This window comes from Xiphophorus couchianus, chromosome 16 (genome assembly GCF_001444195.1).
Source record: "Xiphophorus couchianus chromosome 16, X_couchianus-1.0, whole genome shotgun sequence".
Lineage (NCBI taxonomy): Eukaryota > Metazoa > Chordata > Actinopteri > Cyprinodontiformes > Poeciliidae > Xiphophorus > Xiphophorus couchianus.
Genome location: NC_040243.1, coordinates 12926878 through 12946083, shown reverse-complemented (window position 1 = coordinate 12946083; position 19206 = coordinate 12926878). Strand labels below are relative to the sequence as shown.

Below are 19206 nucleotides of genomic sequence, written 5' to 3'. Positions count from 1 at the left end.
TTAAAAGTAATATCTGTGTGTGTGTATAAGTGTGTGTGCATTTGCAATCAGCCTCCCATTGAGTAAATGCGTTGTAATTACACCTGCATTTTTTTTTTCTACACTGACTTGAACTTAGACAAACTTTATTGTCATTCAGAATACGGAAAGTGTACAGAATAAAAAATATATATTGGAAGTACATTCTGACAGGGTGGCAATATTATGTTGAGTTAAAAACTGTATATATTACTCATAATATGTAGTATTTAAAAAGATGTAGAAGCATAAAATAAATAGTGCCTGTTAAATAATGTCCGTTGTTGGGACATTATTTAACAGGCAGCTTTTGACTGCAGCTTTTCACTGGTTACAATTTGAAATTTCACCCTCCCTGTGGGTCCCTGTGGGTTGAGAATCCCTCTAAAACATTAGGATGTTTGACATAACCCTCTCTCTCTCTCTTCTTTCTTCTCATCTCTTACAGTGTGGAAAGGGAGCAGAAAACTTTGACAAGTTCTTCACGCGCACGCAGCCCGTACTGACCCCTCCAGACCAGCTGGTCATCGCCAACATCGACCAGGGCGAGTTCGCTGGCTTCTCCTTCATCAACCCTCAGTTTATCCATCCATCTCTGCACAGCGTGGTATGAGGAGGAAACATTCAAAACGTCCCATGACCAACAGACTCAGTTTGTTCTCTAGTTTCTGCATCTGAGAATCATGCAATTTAAGGGAACTGGCACTGATTTCCAACTCTTATCCTGTGGTGCATTATTTAGTCCAACTCCGTGTTTCCAGACTCCCAGCTGTGGTTTTCTGCAGACCTACAGCCTTTTATCTTGTGAATGAATGTGTCTCGGTATCAGTTACTATCTCTTTTGGTGTTAAAGGTACAATCCGGTTTTCCCTCACGTCACCGCAATGCACAAAAAGACAGAAGCATTTCCCCCCTACCCCCCTTGTTCTGCCTGAACTTTATCTACATGTTTGTTACATTTCTACACTGAGAAAAGAGTTAGTACACTGTTACACGAGTGCCAAAGTAGAGATGAAAATACATTTCTATTGCTTTTTTTTTCCACCTTTGGCCTTTCCTTATCCTGTCAACTCACTAAAACGTCTCAACAAGAGGCCGTTTGTATTTGTCGTTTCGTAGAGCGTGTTACTACAGTATATCAGACGCGATTTGGACAGACTGTGTTAATGTTGCAATTCATCCTGGTCTTTTCAGCACAGCAGATGTTAGCTGCAGTGGACAAGTGTCGTTCAGAAAAAATCTGAGTTAGCAAGATGCTATTTTCATATGCACAAAGCAGATCTCTGTCGCATGCTTATTTTCTGACTCTGTATGAGCTGTAGGGTCTAGGATGCAGTACACGTCTTGTATGACTATAAAGTTTAGTATACTGATATAAAATTCAACGATATACATGTTTACTCGGATTAAAAGTTTCTTACTGGGATAAAGGTTTTGTATTTGACTTTTACGTTCAGAGAGGTCCAACCCCAATGTTATTTTTTGTTGTTGTTTTTTTTGTGTAAATATGTTCAAGAAGAGATGTTACTTGCCAATTTTATACAACAAAATGAATGTGCTTTTACTACCATAGACGGTTTGAACATTTCTATGTTTAGATTAGTCCTGAAAACAGATCTATATGAATTTTGGCTGATTCTTTGGTAGCTTTGGTATCAGCAAACCCTGTCTTACATGTACGTATACCAAGTATTTATCTGCTGTTTTCTACTACTCAGTGTCACATAGAGAATATGCAGCACTACCTGTGCGTGGAGCGATCGAATGCCCCTCTTGCCTTGGTCCCGACAGGGTCGACTCCCTCTGTAGACAAACTGAATCCCAAACCGAACCGTAACGGTCCAACGATTCTGCAGCGCCCTGTGGCCGAAACGTGTCATGTCTTTATATTTATATCGTGTGCATGCGTGAGGCGAGGCCTGATCCGAGCATGAAAAAAGGCCCCTGCATGATGTAGAGACCGTGATGTCGTGCAGAATGAGAAAACCAGCCAGCAATGTGTACATTTTTTTTGTTGTTTTTTTTTCCTTTTACGTCTTTCTTCTTTCTCTGTCATGTAGCCTAATCTGTTTGGCTAAAATAGCGCCATTGTAAGCAGTGTAAGAAATGTGAATTGTTTGACATGGCTATTTGTATTCTCTGGTGCCAAGCACATTTTCATGTATTCAACACACTTAATTTATCCTTTTTGCTACTGAGAGATATTAACTTCTAATGGAAAATCTTCAAAAAGCTGCCACTTTTAGATTCTCGCACAACTCAAAACCCATGAATTAAATCTAAACATGCTGTCTGAGTTTGGACTTCTTAAAGTGACGTGTAATCATACACCTTGACGTTTTTCCACATTTTATTTCCATACAACAAGCAAACTTCAATTTATTTCACTGAGATTTTATATGGCAGAGTAACACACACTGATCCATAACTGTAATGTAAAAATGATGCATTGTTAGATCTTTTCAGGGTGTTTGTCTACCAGCTTTGCTCACGCTTCGTTAGATTAGATTGGAATCACCTTTTAACATCCAAATTGTCTTGCTGAGGACTCTGAGTTGGATTTACCCCTTGACTTTGACTGGGTCATGTCTTGTTGGAAAGTCATTCTCTGTGTCACGGTTGAGTCTTTTGAAGTCTCTAACAGGTTTATACCCAGTTACTTTGTATTTAGTTATATTCACCTGCACATCAACTTTGACCTGCCTTCCAGTTTCTGCCAAAGAAAACTATCTCCATGTCATGATGCTGCCACCTCCATGGGTTAGCCTGTGTTTACGGTGCCCAGCATGAGTCCTGTTTGTGTAATAATCTTTAAATGGGACTTCCAAAGGCTTTCTTTCAACAACAACTTATTTCTTGTCACTTTCCTTTAAAGGCAGAGTGTAGAGTGGCTGTCAGATTTTTTCCACCTGAGCTATGTAACTCTGCGGCTCCTCCAGTGTCTGATAAAGGTTTTCCTTGCCTGGTATTTCCTTTCACTTCACTATTTTACACACTATGTTATGTTGGTCTGTCACGGACATGTTAGATCCTCAAGAGTTTCTGTTCTGTAACTTTCAGATGCATCTTTGCTCCAACACATCTGAATCAAACAAACTTCTCAGAACTAGATGGTATCCTGAACAGGAAATTCAACCATTTCTTTCAGTTGTGTTAAAGCTATAATATGTAAATATTATTTTAAAAATTAGTTTTTTACATATTTGTTAACACTGCCTCTATGTTGTGACAGTATCATATGAGACAGATAATCTTTGAAAAAAAAAATCAAGATTCTCTGCCTTCTTCCTGAGCTACTACAGTGATCTACAAAAATGAGTCAACCTCATGTACGTTGTTTTTAACCGAGCGATATATTTCTGAAGGTGGTAGAAGAGCTTAATTTTTTTTTTTTTTCCACAGATTATCTGTCTTAAACTATACTCTGACGACAAAGTGTCGGTTTTAATAAATGTGCAAAAAAAAAAACATTTTCATAAACGTTACAAACTGGAGCTTCAAACCAAGGATGCAACTAAAAGCTGCAAGACAATAGCTTTTGAGAACATGAGTTGATGACCTTGGTCTTTATATGAAATCACAATGTAATAAATTGAAGTTTGGGGTTGCGAAGCAACAAACATTCAATGGGTATGAATACTGTTTCAAGGCACTGTATGTATCAGGACCAAAATTAAATCTTTTAAAAGAAACTGAATGTTTACATGTCTCATATTGAGAAACTATGTTGGATGGAAGATTGGAGAAAAACTTTTTTCAATCTGTTATGTGGGTAAAGAATTACTACAGGTTACATTTAGAGCTGCAGAGCAGTTTGTACGTCTCCCCTCAATGTTCCTGCTTTGTAACCTGATTCTTCTTGTCCCTCTGTTCTTTGTGGTATGACGGATACTGTGTATAAATAAAGTATGAAATATATATATAGAAATATATATAGAAATATACATCACAATGTCTTATTGGTTGTTTTCCTGCTCAAATGTATTTGATTCTCTACCAGTTCAGCAAAACAGCAAACAGAACCAGCTTTCAAAATTTTTGCTGATCTTAAAATAACAAGATATTTCCAGATATTTTATGAGTTGGGTGGTTATGTTGCTGTGAAAAAATAAAATGGCATAAAGTCCATCTTTAGGTTTTGACATCAGCCTGGAAGCTCAGGTGAGCTGATCTTCATGCTGCATTTACAGTCATTTTTCATAATTTAATCAAGATTCATTTGGAGTCAGGTAATCTTTACATAAAACAAAGCCTTTACCTAAAATCTAGGAATTCCTTTAGTAATTTGCTAGTAATTCTCAGTTATTTGAAGTTGCAGCTGCTGAGTTGCTCTCTCTCTTTCTGTGTGTGAGTATTTGCAAAATGAGCAACAGAAATCAGACAGCAGAGCAGGACCAAGTAGCTCTCCTCTCTCTCTCTCTCTCTCTCTCCATCTTTCTCTTTCTCTCTGCTTTTCTCCCTCTCTCTCTGTCTCTCCCTCACCCGTTTTACTGTAGCATCGACACACTGCTTCATCTTCTCCGTCAACTCACTGTTCTCCAGAGGATTTTATTCATCACTGGTGAATTTACCTCATTATTCTTCCATCAGGACTTTTTATTTTTAACCGTGAACTGCAAGATTTTGTGGTTAACACTTTACAAACAGGTAGGAGAAGACTGAACACAATAGTCATTGTAAAAAAACGTCACATGCTTTTGGACGTATTCGGGATTTTAACGGTTTTCACCTTGAACTTGTCAGACGATCTTGTTGAGTGAGCTGTTTCATTCCGTTGTACTGTTCCAGCCTCTTGGACCTTAATTTCAAGTAACTAATTTAGAAATTTGTTTCTAAAGCTTCTTCAGAAAGAATAAATTTAAACACTTGCAAAGAAAAAAAAATCAATAATACAGTTGAACCAGAAGTTTACATACACCTTTTTTTCTCACTGTCTGAAGTTAAATCTAAACAAACTTCTATCATTTTAGATCTTCTAGAAGTACCACATTTATTTCTATTTGCCAAGTGCCACAATAATCAGCAAAAGAATATGTCATGGATTTTTTTTTTTACATTTCAGTGCTGTAACATCATCTCTCTGAGATTCATGTAATCACCCTTTTAATATAAAGACATTTGGGGAAATTTCTGCCTCATTTGGTCATTTTAGCTCATTATGCTATTGAATCATCTAATGATCCATTTTTAGTTAATAGCAAGAACTTACTTGATTACTATTTAGTATTTCAAAATTATTGAATACATTTTTATGAATTACAGGTATGAGAAACAGGCCCACAGTATCACACATCCTCCACCATACTTAATCCATTTGGAAACAAGCTCAGTGTTTTTTTGTTTTTCAAATCCAGCTGAAATATATGTGGCCAAAAAACTTCAATCCAAGTCCCAACTGACCAAAAGACACCGTTTTAGATAAACACAATTTATTTTAGCTAACTCCACACGCTCATGTTCCTGATGGCTGAACAGAGAGACTTTTTCTTGGCATTCCTCATATCTTTTTAACTTGTAATTAACATCTAATGGTGGATACTAAGACTTTTTTTACCTTCCATTTCATCCTGCTTTGTGTGTGTGCTATCAAGATAAAGATGAATCCTCGTCCATCCTTTTGTGTCCTTTAGTTGTGTTTTTTAAACTTTTTAATTATCACTATGTCTGCAGATATAAACAAGTTTGTGCAAGTACACATTTTCCTGTTGCAATTTCCTAGGACAGGATGTTAGTTATAATATACAACTATTTCATATAATGAATGTTTCAGTCACATTTAACTTACCAGAACTGTTAAAGGTGCTAGTAAGTGTGACAGCAATAGTTTTTTTTCTTAATATAAACAATTATTTCTTAGTCGGAGATGTGTTATGTTAAAAAAAAAAAAACTCTTATTATGAAAACACTCTTAATGTAAAACAAATTTAGGCTCACAGTTTTTTAATATTGAATTTTCTGCAGCCTCTGATATTCTGTGCCTTAGTAAATCAGCCCACATTCATATGTGTCCCAGTGGGAGGTCTAAATTACCACTTTTCCTCTTCAGATACGTCTTACTGTGTGATTCTTCACCCATATCTGCAGACTGATTGTGTCTGTGAGTGACTAGCTTCTACTCACTGGCTGAAAATGTCAAAAACAAGGAGTGGATTTTAAACAATGTGAGCATTTGTATTCATAGTATTCTGTCACGTATTTCAGGTCTTTTAGTCTGGAGGCTCAAAAGGCTTCATAAATGGTTTCCATTTTATTCTTTCTTTCATGGCGGGTTGCCTGGAGTTAGACAGGACATGAAGAGAATTTCAAAAAGGAGACTAGATATGGCAGAGGCTTGCTCTCTGGCACATGACTGAAAATACATCTAAAATAAACATTAAAGGTATTATTGATTTAGCCCTGCATTGTTTCAATGAGATTGCTTTGTAAGAATGCCCTGAAATGTCTTGTGGGTAACTGAAAGGCGTGGCACTCATAGAGATTTTTATCTTCATTTATAAGTCAGTTGTCTGTCATCTTTCCTGCTCCAAATTTTCTTACATTCACTGGTTTTTGCTCAGATGAGTTTACAGAGCTCAACACTTCCAGAAACATCTAAAACTCTGAATGAATGAGATTGCGTAATCTTCTTTGAATACATGTGTATTTTTTTCATGTCTAAAAACAAGTATTTTATTTATTGTATGTACTTATATGACCAATATTAAATTATTTGGTATTTATTATAAAAAAAAGTTACATTTAGATTCCCACTGATGCATTTTTAATTTTCCACATCTTTCTAACATTCAGTCTCTCGTCACTTAAAAGCCTTCTTTGCTTCCTTCTCTCCAGCGTATTGTTCCAGGACCCAGTTTTTTTATTTTATTTTATTTTATTTATTATAACAACAACCATCTTTTGGAAACCATGAGTGCGTGGAGCAGGAAGGCTCTGACTTTACTCAGCAGTGTCTTTGCAATCAGTGGCCTGGGGCTGCTGGGAGTGGCGGTGAGCACAGATTACTGGCTCTACCTGGAGGAGGGAGTCATCATGCCTCTGAACCAGACGGCTGACATCAAGACGTCACTGCACTCAGGTCTCTGGAGGGTCTGCTTTCTGGCTGGTTGGTAACATTAACATGCTTTAAGGAGTGATGCAGAAATTTGTGATGAATTTTGACAGTGAGCCATCTGCTAGTCAGGGTTGGTGAAAATGGATTTCACACTCTCACTTTGAAAGATGTTCATCTTGTAACTGGGGAGAACTGATCGTGTCGTCACTCCACTGCAGCTTTGACATTTGTTTAATTGACATTCACAGCGGCTATAAGTAAGTGTGGAACAGGAGCGTTTCAGTCACACGCTGTAATAGGAGGCGATTTCAGTGATGCACCATACTACACATAAACAACGAGCTTCATGAGAGCGATGCCACCCCACTGTGCCACAGACAGAATAATTCCAGCTGGACTCTGTATTACATCGACTGAGTTGCATCACATCCTCTCTCCACAGCATGCCGTGTAATCCACACTTCTGTAAAAATAAAAATACACTGAAGACAAACTGATAATCAATTTCTTATCAACAGCTAAAGGAGAGCTTTACAGTAACTGAGAGCAGATGGAGGATATTTTATTATTTGTAAAAAAAAAAAAAAACTACACTTTTATAAGTGTAGTTACTCTTATTATAAGAAATAAGTGTAATGTACAAAGTGAAAACATTCAGCTAAATATTATTCAGGTTGAATGCAGGTACTTGAAACTGTGAAAATCTATCATAAATTCATATTTTTGAGCAATATTATTGATTGCACCCCTCCCGACCCCACTAGGGACAAGGGTGTTAGAAAATGGATGGATGGATGGATTATTGATCGTGCAAGTCGCTGAAGTTGTGAGAATTGTAATTGTGAGATCATTCCACACTGGAAAAGCAGTGGTTCAACCATTAGAAAACCTAATTCATAAATAAAATAAATAAATTCACTATAAAGACAATGAAAATTGTTGCGTCATCTAATTAGTGACGCGCATGAATGGATGAACGAGATTCCCACTGTCCCTAACTCCCATCCAGCGAAACCACAGCCAGGGAACTGACTTGGCAGAATCAGCGGGGAAAGAAGACCCTGTTGAGCTTTTCCTCATTTTCCTGCACCATTTTAACATTTTCCTGTTTTAAATATAAAACTGCCTTACTTGATTTTAAGATTTCTAGAGAAGCAGGGCATATGAGAGCTCATCATCTTCTTTCTACTTTGCTTACCATTTTCTTTTCTCAGGTGAGGAATCCGGCCGCTGCTCCACCATCGAGTACATGATGCCAACGAGTCTCCAGCTGACGTCAGAGTCCACAGGAAATGTACTCAGTGAGTAAAAAAAGAAAACCTACTCTTTAGGCAAATGCATCCTTCTGGTGTTGTTCAAGGTGACCAGCTGGAGTATTGTTCTGTGATAAGAGCTTGTTGTTTTCTAATGCATGTCCTTTCAGAAATGCCTGATCTGAAAAGCATCCTGACAAATGAGGCATTCTGACAAATGAGTCATCAGAAACCTCAAGTTCCTGCCTGTTTCTCTCCAGAATACTTATCACATCCAATCAACATCACGAGTCCTTCAGTGCAGCTGAGGACAAAATGTCTTAAAAAATGTTTACAAGTTAAATCCAATAAAGGAGTAACTTATCTTCACATCAACATGAATGAAAACAATGCCCTGCAACTTGTTTTCTCTACTTCATCTTCTCAGAGATGATCCGCTCATCGACCCCATTCCCTCTGGTCAGCCTCTTCTTCATGTTCATCGGTTTTGTCCTCAACAACATCGGACACGTCCGTCCTCACTGCACCATCCTGGCGTTTGTTTCAGGAATCTTCTTTATCCTTTCTGGTACACAGATCTGATTATTTGTCTTAAGTTTCTGAAGTATTTTTTTTCTTACTTCCTCACCATGTTCACGAAACGAGTATCTACTGTATGTTTCAGGGCTGGCTCTAGTGGTGGGTCTGGTATTGTACATCTCCAGCATAAATGATGAGATGCTGAACAGAACAAAGAGCAGTGAGGTCTACTTCTCCTACAAATATGGCTGGTCTTTTGCCTTCGCTGCCCTCTCCTTCCTGCTCACTGAGGTACAAAAATGACTGCAAAATCTTTGCTTTGCACCATTTTAGCTGTGGTAAAAGTAACATGCTACTGGTTCCTTGTACTGCTATATTAACTGCAGACATTATTTCCACATTTTGATTAATTATATTTGAAAATATAATTGAAATTTTTATTTTTCCAATGGATGTATTTCCCATATTAAAATATAACATACTTGACTTGTTGACCTATTTATTTCATTGTGCCTATTTTGGCACTTTATAAATATTCAATAAGTTAATTACTCAGGAAAATGTACTGGACCATTCAAATAGTTACATTTTATCCGTTTTTTCGGTCTTAATCTTCTCTCTCCATCACTTTAAAACAACTCCTGCTAAAAAAAAGGCTATGGAACCAGATGTGGTCAATGGGGAGAGTGACCTCTGCTGGTCACAACGAGGAACTGTAGTGCTACAGTGTTTCCCTGCCCTGGTTCAAGTTTTAAATACCTCCACGCTTTAAATTGACTGGATTTATATAGTATTTACGCTACAGACGCTTGGCCCACATTATCACACTTCTCCACAAGCTATTTCAAATAATTTCTTCTCTCCCACTGCAGAGTGCGGGAGTCATGTCTGTCTACCTGTTCATGAACCGCTACACAGCAGAGGAGATCTACCAGGCTCGCCGCCCCAATTTCCACCGGCCTCGGCTCAGCAACTGCTCTGACCACTCCGGTCAGTTCCTCCACCCAGAGTCCTGGTCGCGTGGACGAAGCCCCTCTGACATTTCAAGTGAAGCGTCACTGCAGATGAGCGCCAGCTACCCCGCTCTCCTCAAATGTCCCGACTATGACCAGGTGTCATCTTCACCTTGCTGAGTCATCAGAGGTCGCTAAAAGGTCACTGAGCAATCTCTTAAAGAGTCAAATATCAAAGTGAAACAAATAAGTTTCATTGTATTGAAAAGAGACCAGCCAAATAAGTGAGTGCTATTGGTCAGAAGACTTGAGTTGAGTTAATTCCTATCGGGAAAAAAAAGGATTTCTTTGTAAATACAGTACGTTTCCAGCTTGAATGCGTATGCTGAAAAGTTTTAATTTTGTTAGGATCTTATATGACAGACCAGTGTTTTCAATCCAAAGAGCCATTTTTACATTCAGTCATGCTAATTAAAATTTATTTTGATCCACAAATGTTACTGAATATAGTAAATTAATCTAAAGAGCCACAATTTTATTTCTATTTTTAGGTTTTACAGTTAGGAAAAACATAACTTTCCAACTTTAATGAAGTGTTGACATTTGCGGAAAATGAATTAGAAAAAAAGCACATAGTTTCCAACTTAATGACAAGAGAAATTAAATCTAAATATATCATTACTAGAACTTTTAGTTTCAGTCTGTTGTGACCAATGTTGAGGGCAACTAGATAAGAAGAAAACCAGATGACTCTTCTCTCTTGGCTTTTCAAACACCACTGAGAATCTAAGGTGTCTGAGAACCATATTTTTCCTTCCACTTCAAAAAAGGACTTTCTTTGGCCTACAATGCAAAACTCAATAAAACATAATAAAGCTTGAGATTGGAAGGTGACAAAATATGAAAAGGTTTGAGAGTTAATTACTTTTTAAAGTACAGTACATAGTCCTTTGATTGCATTTTAGAACGCTATTGTTGAAGGAGTTAGCTTCGGTTAGCTATGTCTAAAAATATATATCACGATACCATGGCATCCAGTTAGTGCAGAATATTAGCATTTATTTTACTTTTTTTCCGTTAGGGAAAATTATCTTTGTCCTGGAGACGTGTATGTCCTGACACTTGTGTTAAATTTGATCGTTCTAGTTTCTGTCACATCTGTTGATTTTATTTGATTCTGCAATCAAATTACATTCTGTATCAGAAATATGTGTGGTATATTAACATAAATTACTAGGTTTTTTGTGTGGTGTTATTGGCAAGGTCAAGTATTCCCCATTTCAAACAGGAAACAACGATATGTTGGCAAACATTTCCGTCCTGGCAAATTATAGAAGTCTGTTCTGTATAGATTAAGCATTTTAATAACAGATGTTGGAAATCAGAACAAGAATAGATGTTAATTACTGAGTATTGTCCATGGTATAACTATTTTTGTGATAAAAGTGTGTAGCACACTAAATCACCTGGGTAATAAATGATTTCAGCACAACAGCATACAGTAGTTTATATTCTTGAGAATTAACAGGTGTAATTTACACTTCAGCCACTAGGTTACACATTTGACATTATTTTAGAGTGAGTACTCGTTTCAATGCCATGAACGCTTAGTTAACATTTTTGGCAAAAAAGGGGGGGAAAGTCCTATAAATTAGTTTTTATCACAGACCTAAACTTCAACTCTAAAATGGTTTGATTAGTGAATCATTCAAGATATCTGACGGCGGCATCTGTGATCTTCTACAATTCACATTTTTATTGCTCTGCACTAAGAAATTATCATAAGAATGACAGAAATTGTGAAAAATATAACTTTTTGCATAATCATGCTATAGTTTTTGCAAGAGACAGAAATTATCATCTTAAAAGGTTAAATTGTGATTTGGGTTGAATCTGATTGTTTTCTGTGTGCCTGTTTTTCTTTGTTCTCAGTCCTTTCCAGTCAATTGGGGGGGGAAAAAATTCTTTTTTTACAACAGTGAGCCTTTAACAAAAATAACAGAAAATGATGGATGGATAGATGTGCTAATCTATCAAATTTAATTCAGTTTATTTCTATGGATGGATAATCAGCGGATTTGTGCACCATTTCAGTGAAATGGACACAGGATAGTTAGTTTAGACACAGACATGTCCTTTCTCCAGATATCACACCTTTTCCAGACAATGAACAAAACTCCAATAGTTGAAGTCACGAAAGGGTCTGTTTTTGTTTGATTGGGAAGCTAAATTTATATCAGAGACAATATGAATAGCTTCCATTGTGATCTTTTATTCTATATTGTAAAAGAACAAGATATGTTGTATTTTAAAAATACTCTGCATAGCAAAGTAAACTTTATGCAACACTGTAAGTTGATCATTCTTTGATAATTTAACTGAACAGTTTTCAAATTGTAATTTTAAGGAAAGCGCCTGTAGGGGGCACCAGTGTTCCATGTCCTGCCCAATAAGTGTTTTTGCAGAAACCCAACCGGTTTTTCCGAACATATCCTGTTCGGCTTCCTGTTTGCTTACCTTGGTTGCTTTTAGTCAGCCACGTAGCAAAACAGTCTTTCTCTACACTGGAAAAGTAATAAATATCTTTCTGCAACGTGACTTAAAGCTCATTTATGCAAAGAAGTAGGTCAAGACGAGCGTCAATAATGAATATCCCAAGCTTTATGTATACTTTATGTAGATACATGTAATGTACAACGTGACCAAACAGCTCTTACAGAGATTATAAAAATTAATGCGACCACATGCCCACATAGGGCAGCAGAAGATAAAATTATGCCCTTATTTCACAAGGCCTACATTTTTATTTTACAATCACATACAAAACTATTTGTGTTTTTTGACATCTTTATCAACTATATAATCATCATCCATAACATGAAACATCATATTCACTATAATCTTTTCCATTTTTATAAATATAACAATCTTTTTCTCATTAGTCATGGCTTTTAAACAGCTTTGTCACAGTTGACCTAGATTTTCTTCATTACTTCTATCATTTTTTTAAAATCAAATGATTGTTTAAGGCTTTTGCCAAGAAGATCCCAAACTTTAGCAAGATGCAAAAATGTTAGTGCGCATACTACAACAAAGACACTAAAACCTATACAATATATGTACACATACATAACTTAGGCATACGTTATTTAAGATTTACAGGAAGTAATAATAAAATCATTTCACGAATAAAAATAAATACAAAAAAATGATAGCTGATTTTTAAGTAGAAAATCTTAAAGCAACACAAAAGCAAGCAAGGATCAAATGCAAACAGGATCACAACAATACACTAACCTTCACCAACATAAGCAGTAGAGAAAAAAAAAACTGGAAAGAGCTTAATTGGACTGGTACCAACTGGGCTGCTGCAGAGAGAAAAACAAACCCTTCTTTTAGACCGAAATGGCTTTCTGAAAATGAAAGCGCTTTTGAAATCACAACCTTTAAGATACCCCAGAAATCAGATCTCTTGATATATTTTAGCACCAGCTATTGCCAGGTATTGTTGATTATAATTTGTCTTCAAAGCATGAGCCAGGTAAGTTAAATGCAAGTTTTCGGTGCTGCAATCGAGTGAAGCAATAGGTGTTTCTAAAGTGGCAGGTCTATGATACTTTCCTAGGATCTCATTATAAAGCTTGTAGACTACAGGGACAGTGTAAAAGAAGGTTGTAACAGTTTTGAAACCAATCATTTAATGCTACTTTTGCACTATTTCAGATCTTGGCATGATGTAATCTATCATTTTTTAAACCTGGGGATCAACTATGCAAGATTTTGTATATCTTTGTATATCCCTATTGTACCTTCGAGGTATCTGTGCTTATTTTTGACGGACTCTTGTTTTATGTTGTGTGAAAACCAACAACAGTAGAAACATCACTTCTCCCTGAAGTCACCATCCTGGCTATAATTAGTTGAATTAACCAGACAGATTAAATTCCTAAGTTTCTCTTTCATTCTAAAACCTTCAAGATCTTCAGAAGGTCATCCTGCTACATAATGTAACATGAGTATGTGCAATGTCATTATTAGGTCATTGAATCACAGTTGATCTGAATCTACAAAGGTGCCTTTTACATGACATGTGAGAGCTGAAGAGCCTGTATTTTCAAAAATGTTCAAAATATCTGACAGCCTGGCTTATGTTGAGATCAAATTATGTATCTATAGTGATAAATGTGTTTGAAGGCAATGTGGGAACGTAGTGCATCACGTTTTCCAATGATATTAAAACAAAAAGCTGGTGTCCAAAAGTCTGATTGGGGAATAAGGATTACAACTTCAGATCTGAAAGGGCTACGTTTTGAAGTCTCATATAAAAGCACCATTACTAAATCAAAATATAACAAAGTATGCACATTTCAAGTCTCTGCTCCCAAAGAAAAGAACACAGTCTATACTTTGACACCTTTTTTGAGGCTTCTCTGAGCAGGGCACCAGGAGAGACGAGCTCAGCACCAGAATGAGATGACGCCGCGGTCCAGCTGTGGTATGACTGAACCACAACCACCATCCCTTAAAAGCGTCCATCTGTTTCCTCCTCCTGTCTATTCTTCTAACCTCGGTGTTGATGGCCATCCACCTGAACTCTGGTTTTTAGCTTCAACAACTTTTTTTTTAAAGCACAGTGGAGGAAATACTTTCACACTGTATGCAAACAAACTTAACATGCACACTGCTGCACACACATACAAAACACATACATAGTTCTTTATAATAAGCCACATACATGCATGTGCACCTGAAACATGGCAGTTGTGCTTTAGGGGGCAACTAAAACATGTTTTGATATGAGTAGGGGGCGGTAAATGAGATGAAGAGGACGCAAACAGGCTGGTTCAACTGGTTTCTACATTACAGTAGAGATTTATATGTAGAGATTTATATGTTCCCCTCACTTATAGAGTGTCCAGGTTTGTCTTCAGGTCTTCAGTTTCACAAGTGAACCAACTTAGCGCCATGCCATTTGTGTCTTCATGAACCAAAAGAGAGGAACATGGAGCACTTTGGAGCTTGACTTGATTGTCTCTCTTCACTTCTTGTTGGCGATGCGCCTCTTCCTGGTGGCCAGCATGTCGTAGAAGGGGTCCCTGCTAATGCTTGCCCTGGAGAAGCCAATCAAAGGACAGCAATCAAACAAACAACGCCACATGATAGAAGGGTCTCAAACATCTTTGATATGGAAATGGGACACATTTATGCAGACCCCTGCCTTAACCAGATCATAAAAAGGGGGGGGGGGGGGGGGGGGGGGGAGTTTGCGCAGTGACCTAGTTAGGTTTCCATGGTTTCAGAAGATGAGCTCCCTCCCCATCCAGAGTTATTTTTTTTCTTCTTACTCCAATTTGGAAGAACCTCTTAAGAGTTCCCTGTTCCAGAACTCTGCCAGGAACGCAGTAAAGCATAGAATCCCACACATTCCCTCTTGCTCCCCCACAGGTTTTTTGGCCTCATTGGAGGGCAAACAATTGTGCTCAAGATTACTGAGTTTTTTCTTTCTTTCATAAAGAGCGATGACGGAAAGGCAACGTCAAACAAGAGTGAGTCAGGAAGCCAGTTGGGCTCTGTTCAGGAGCCCAGTTTCACGGCTGCTAAATCCTGTTAGCACCAGCAGCAAGAAGAGGCTAAACCCCCCATTGAGCTTATCGCTGATAGCCTTTGTAACTCCACAACACCAACAAGTAGGCTGCAAACCATGACCATGCCCCGGATTCATAAAGCTTATTGTCATTTCTAATGAAACAATTACTCCACTGTGGAGTGATCAAGAACATGCAAGGCAACCCTGACCAACTGTCACCCTCCACCCCACAACACCCATTTGTGTCCTTGGAAACCCAATGCATCTAAAGAAATGTCAAAGCTGAAGAAATTGACTATTTGTTTCAACATAATCTGGATCTAAATGCTTGTGACTCAGTACAAGCAGAGTGTGCTTCCTTGGCAATCACATCTTCTTAGAAAACTGGCAGGAAAAAATTAATGATGATTTCTATAAAAAGCCTTTCATCTCCCCAGGACCAGAGTCTTGTGTACCCCTCTGGTGAAGATGTGGTTCGTTACCCTCAGAGGCTGCGAATGCATCAAACCCATTTCGGAGCTGCTTTGCTGGCTCCCCCCTATGTGCCATACAAAGTCACTTATCCCTTCATCATTTCCAGAGTGAATAGGCTGTAATGGTATGTACACGGTGGATGAGGAATTGCAGAATATTACAGCACAAAAGGTGCTCTGTTCAGCTGAGCAAACTGCTTTTGACTTCACCATCTTCAGTAGAAGCAATTACACAGCAGTCAGTATTTAGGTCAATGACTGCCTGTCTAAACTGTGGAAGGAATACAATGCAAAAGCATTAATATTCCTTGAATCCTCCTTTCTTGATCCCACCTAGTGCTAGATGAAATGGCTGAAAAATGCATCAAATGCAAACCATTCTCAGAGAAATTAACCATTCATAAAACAAGATAAGGATTTTGTAGCAGAAACTCAGAAAAAGGTCAAACCTGAAAATTAAATTGAAATGTCTATCACATATGAAACCATAAAAACATTGACACATATCTTATCTCTCTTTAAAGTATGATATTTCTGACAGAAAACGTTGTTTATTCAGTCGAGTAAACCCAATAACCACAGTGGCCTGGGCCGATGAAATCAACATTTATTGGTGTAAAGACCAAATATGTTTTCATGGTAGATTATCCCAATATTATCGGAAAGAAACTTACTTGATGGATTTAATCCACTCCTCCTTCTCCTCAGGCGTGGGTGCTGATATCCTGTATACCACATGGTTGCCCTCGACAACACGTCCGTCTGCCTCAGTCTTGCAAGCTTTGATCACCTGGCCTTTGTGATTAGGGTTGTATAACTCAAAGCAGTTCTGGTGGAACAGAAAAGAGCAAATGATTAGCTTTTTGCCTAGTAATATTTTCGTGTACCACTGTGAGACAGACATGCAAACACAGATTGTGGTCTCTACTGAGGAAAGACTCACAGGTTTTCTGGGCTCTTCCACTTCCCTGATGCTGAGGTTCTCCAGTGGGATGATCCCACGAGGCTCTTTGTCCTTTAGGAGGGCAAAAGCGAGACAAGATTAAACAAACAATTGAATAGCAAGTAAAATTTATGAAGAATCAGTAGTCAAAGTTCACAAACTGAAAAGGGGGAAAAAGAAAGGGCACACATAATTTTGTAAAAATCACATTAAAAATCAAGAGGGTTAGAAGAAATTCAGTTTGACATGGTCCATTAGCTTTGAAATCCACCTCATGTTCTGTCCTCCACGTGTCCTCACGGCTCAGATGTTGAAGCGGATAATGCGTATTTCCAGCAGTCAGACAGAGGACAGGATATAATGATAGTATGCTGAAGGATAATACCGGAGTACGGAGAGGACATTGCTGATGCTGCACATACAGCCGCTTATAAAAATTTTTGTTGGTACAGTAGGGTGATATCAAGCAATTAATGAGTGAGCAAAATTATATTAGCAATAATTACTAAGATTTAAACCTGGAATTTCCTCTACATTATGTTGTTCAGGGAAAAGAATCCTTATTTTCCATAAAAAGTAAAACTCTAGTCCTTTAAAGCCAACAGCCTACAAATTATGAACGAGTCCCTGCTGTAACACACCTTAATGAAACAAGTGAACTACCTACTTTTTGGTTCTGGAGAAGTCTGGTAATGCATGTAAGAGCATGCATTGTTAAGAAAGAAATTTTATGAGGTGCATCAACATTTCATTTCCCTTTGGGATTAATTAAGTATCTCTGAAATTAACTGAAAATGTGGTTATCACGTGACAGTACAAAGACGTTAAATACTTTGGCAACAAACTGTAAGTGGAAAATTGTAATTCAGTTACTTGTTCTGCTTCTTCTAACAGGAAATGATTGAACTCCCTTTAATAAATAACGTTCTTGGAGGAAGACTCACTGTTGTGTATTCGAAGTAGTAGAGGCAGTTGTCCGTCAGGATGAACCACCTTCTCTTCCAGGTTTTCACTCTCCCCCCTGACAGGAAGAGACAGAGGAAACGGGAAGTGACACAATGGTACTAGTGACAGACTGGCTGTCTCCCCGTCAGGACAAAGAGCAGAATATGTGGCGCTCTAATGATCTACACCCCCACAGCTTCTCCTATTCTTTCTTATAATTATATTAATACTAAAAATGAGTTAATTTCTTTAATGGAAGATTCTCCTTTCAGTGTTATAAATATATAATATGCCACATAAACATCTAGAAGTCATGTCCCCTTATGTATGGAGAATAAGAATTGATGTCTTTGAAACTAAATTAAAGATTTGTGCTCAGGAAAGTTGCTAATAACTCCAGGCTAAAATCAGATATAATCATCAATAAGGTTGATAATTATTTACTACCTATAAACAACAAACAAAGCTATTTTTGTTAGAGGTTTAGAGTTGTGTCTATCAGTGTGTCAGTGAGGTGATAAGTTTAACTATCACTATGGAATAGAAACTGAACTGTTATCCAATGATAAGAAGAAAGTTCACTTTGACTTTCAGAAGATTTTATGCTGGCTTGTTTATTTTACGATTACAATCTACAACCGTGTTCTCTCCGAGCTTCAAGCTTAGTCAAACAATGACTCACACACCTGTTAAATTGTTACTGACTTTGCGTATTTGTTACTTGTTTTTCTTTCTTGAGGGATCGCAAGAGGTTGATGCGGACCCAACCTGGCGTTAGGAAAAATCCCCTTGAGGTTCAAACCCCAACACAAACACATCAGCAAAAGCAACCAAAACCCCAGAGCAAGTTTGCCACTTCATGTGTTAATTTTCAGCAGGAAAAAAAAAAAGACACAAAAGAAGAGTAAAAATAAATGTAGGTTTACAAGCAAGTTAAGCCTCTAGCAGCAGCTGTAGAAACTTAAAGTAGGAGCAAAAAGGAATCTCTAATACCAGAATTCTAGTGTCTTCTCAGTTCATGTATAATTGCGCCTTTTGCATGAAACACAAATCACGGTTTTGGGCCTCCTTTAACTGCCTAAACTTTCTAGATTTCACTGCAGCATCCTGGTAGTCTCCGCAGGGCTACACATAATTACAAAACCTCTCCACTCCCTTACATATCAATAGACTCTGGCTGTTGAATTAGCATGGACAAATTTCCGCTCTGCACTGAGATATACTTAGGAAAAAAAATAAAGGCATTTATTCCTCTGCATCCTCCAGGGTTTATTTTTAGACAGTTAAATTAGAAGTATCATTATCAAAGCTGGCACAGGGAAAAGGCTCCAGGGGGGAGCCGTACCATAATGTAATCATGTTATGCCTATGAGCCACACTGGGACACTACGAATTCGCACTCACCAGCTAGATGAGACCACTGAGACGTTACACAGAGTTAGAGGAATGTGCAGGTCGAAGCCA

The 19206-nt window shown here is 37.8% G+C and overlaps 3 protein-coding genes across 6 annotated transcripts in view; 2 read left to right on the top strand and 1 right to left on the bottom strand.

The window, feature by feature from the left end:
- The window catches only part of prkcab (protein kinase C, alpha, b), a 101594-nt gene extending 97884 nt beyond the window's left edge, over positions 1-3710 (top strand). For all 4 annotated transcript variants that reach the window (XM_028042071.1, XM_028042069.1, XM_028042068.1 and 1 more), the window contains one exon: positions 467-3710. In XM_028042071.1, coding sequence (XP_027897872.1) covers positions 467-631 — 165 coding nt within the window. In that variant the 3' untranslated portion in view covers positions 632-3710. The remainder of the gene's footprint in view (positions 1-466) is intronic.
- A 354-nt stretch (positions 3711-4064) lies between these two features.
- cacng5b (calcium channel, voltage-dependent, gamma subunit 5b) lies at positions 4065-18994 on the top strand. Its single transcript, XM_028042072.1, has 7 exons — positions 4065-4665; positions 6850-7120; positions 8284-8370; positions 8750-8890; positions 8987-9132; positions 9714-10509; positions 18984-18994. The coding sequence occupies exons 1-6, from the start codon at positions 4381-4383 to the stop codon at positions 9972-9974; spliced, it is 1191 nt and encodes a 396-aa protein (XP_027897873.1). The 5' UTR covers positions 4065-4380; the 3' UTR covers positions 9975-10509; positions 18984-18994.
- cyth3b (cytohesin 3b) overlaps positions 12434-19206 on the bottom strand; it is a 33938-nt gene continuing 27165 nt past the window's right edge. Inside the window, exons 10-13 of the mRNA XM_028042073.1 lie at positions 17742-17818; positions 16798-16869; positions 16529-16683; positions 12434-14905 (exon numbers count right to left, since the gene is read on the bottom strand). Coding sequence (XP_027897874.1) covers positions 14833-14905; positions 16529-16683; positions 16798-16869; positions 17742-17818 — 377 coding nt within the window. The 3' untranslated portion in view covers positions 12434-14832. The remainder of the gene's footprint in view (positions 14906-16528; positions 16684-16797; positions 16870-17741; positions 17819-19206) is intronic.

Coding starts and splice junctions, on each gene's coding strand:
- cacng5b (XM_028042072.1), top strand. CDS start 4,381: ATGAGCAACAGAAATCAGACAGCAGAGCAGGACCAAGTAGCTCTCCTC. Junction 8,891..8,986: donor AATCTTCTTTATCCTTTCTG/GTACACAGATCT, acceptor TGTATGTTTCAG/GGCTGGCTCTAGTGGTGGGT. Junction 9,133..9,713: donor TCTCCTTCCTGCTCACTGAG/GTACAAAAATGA, acceptor CTCCCACTGCAG/AGTGCGGGAGTCATGTCTGT.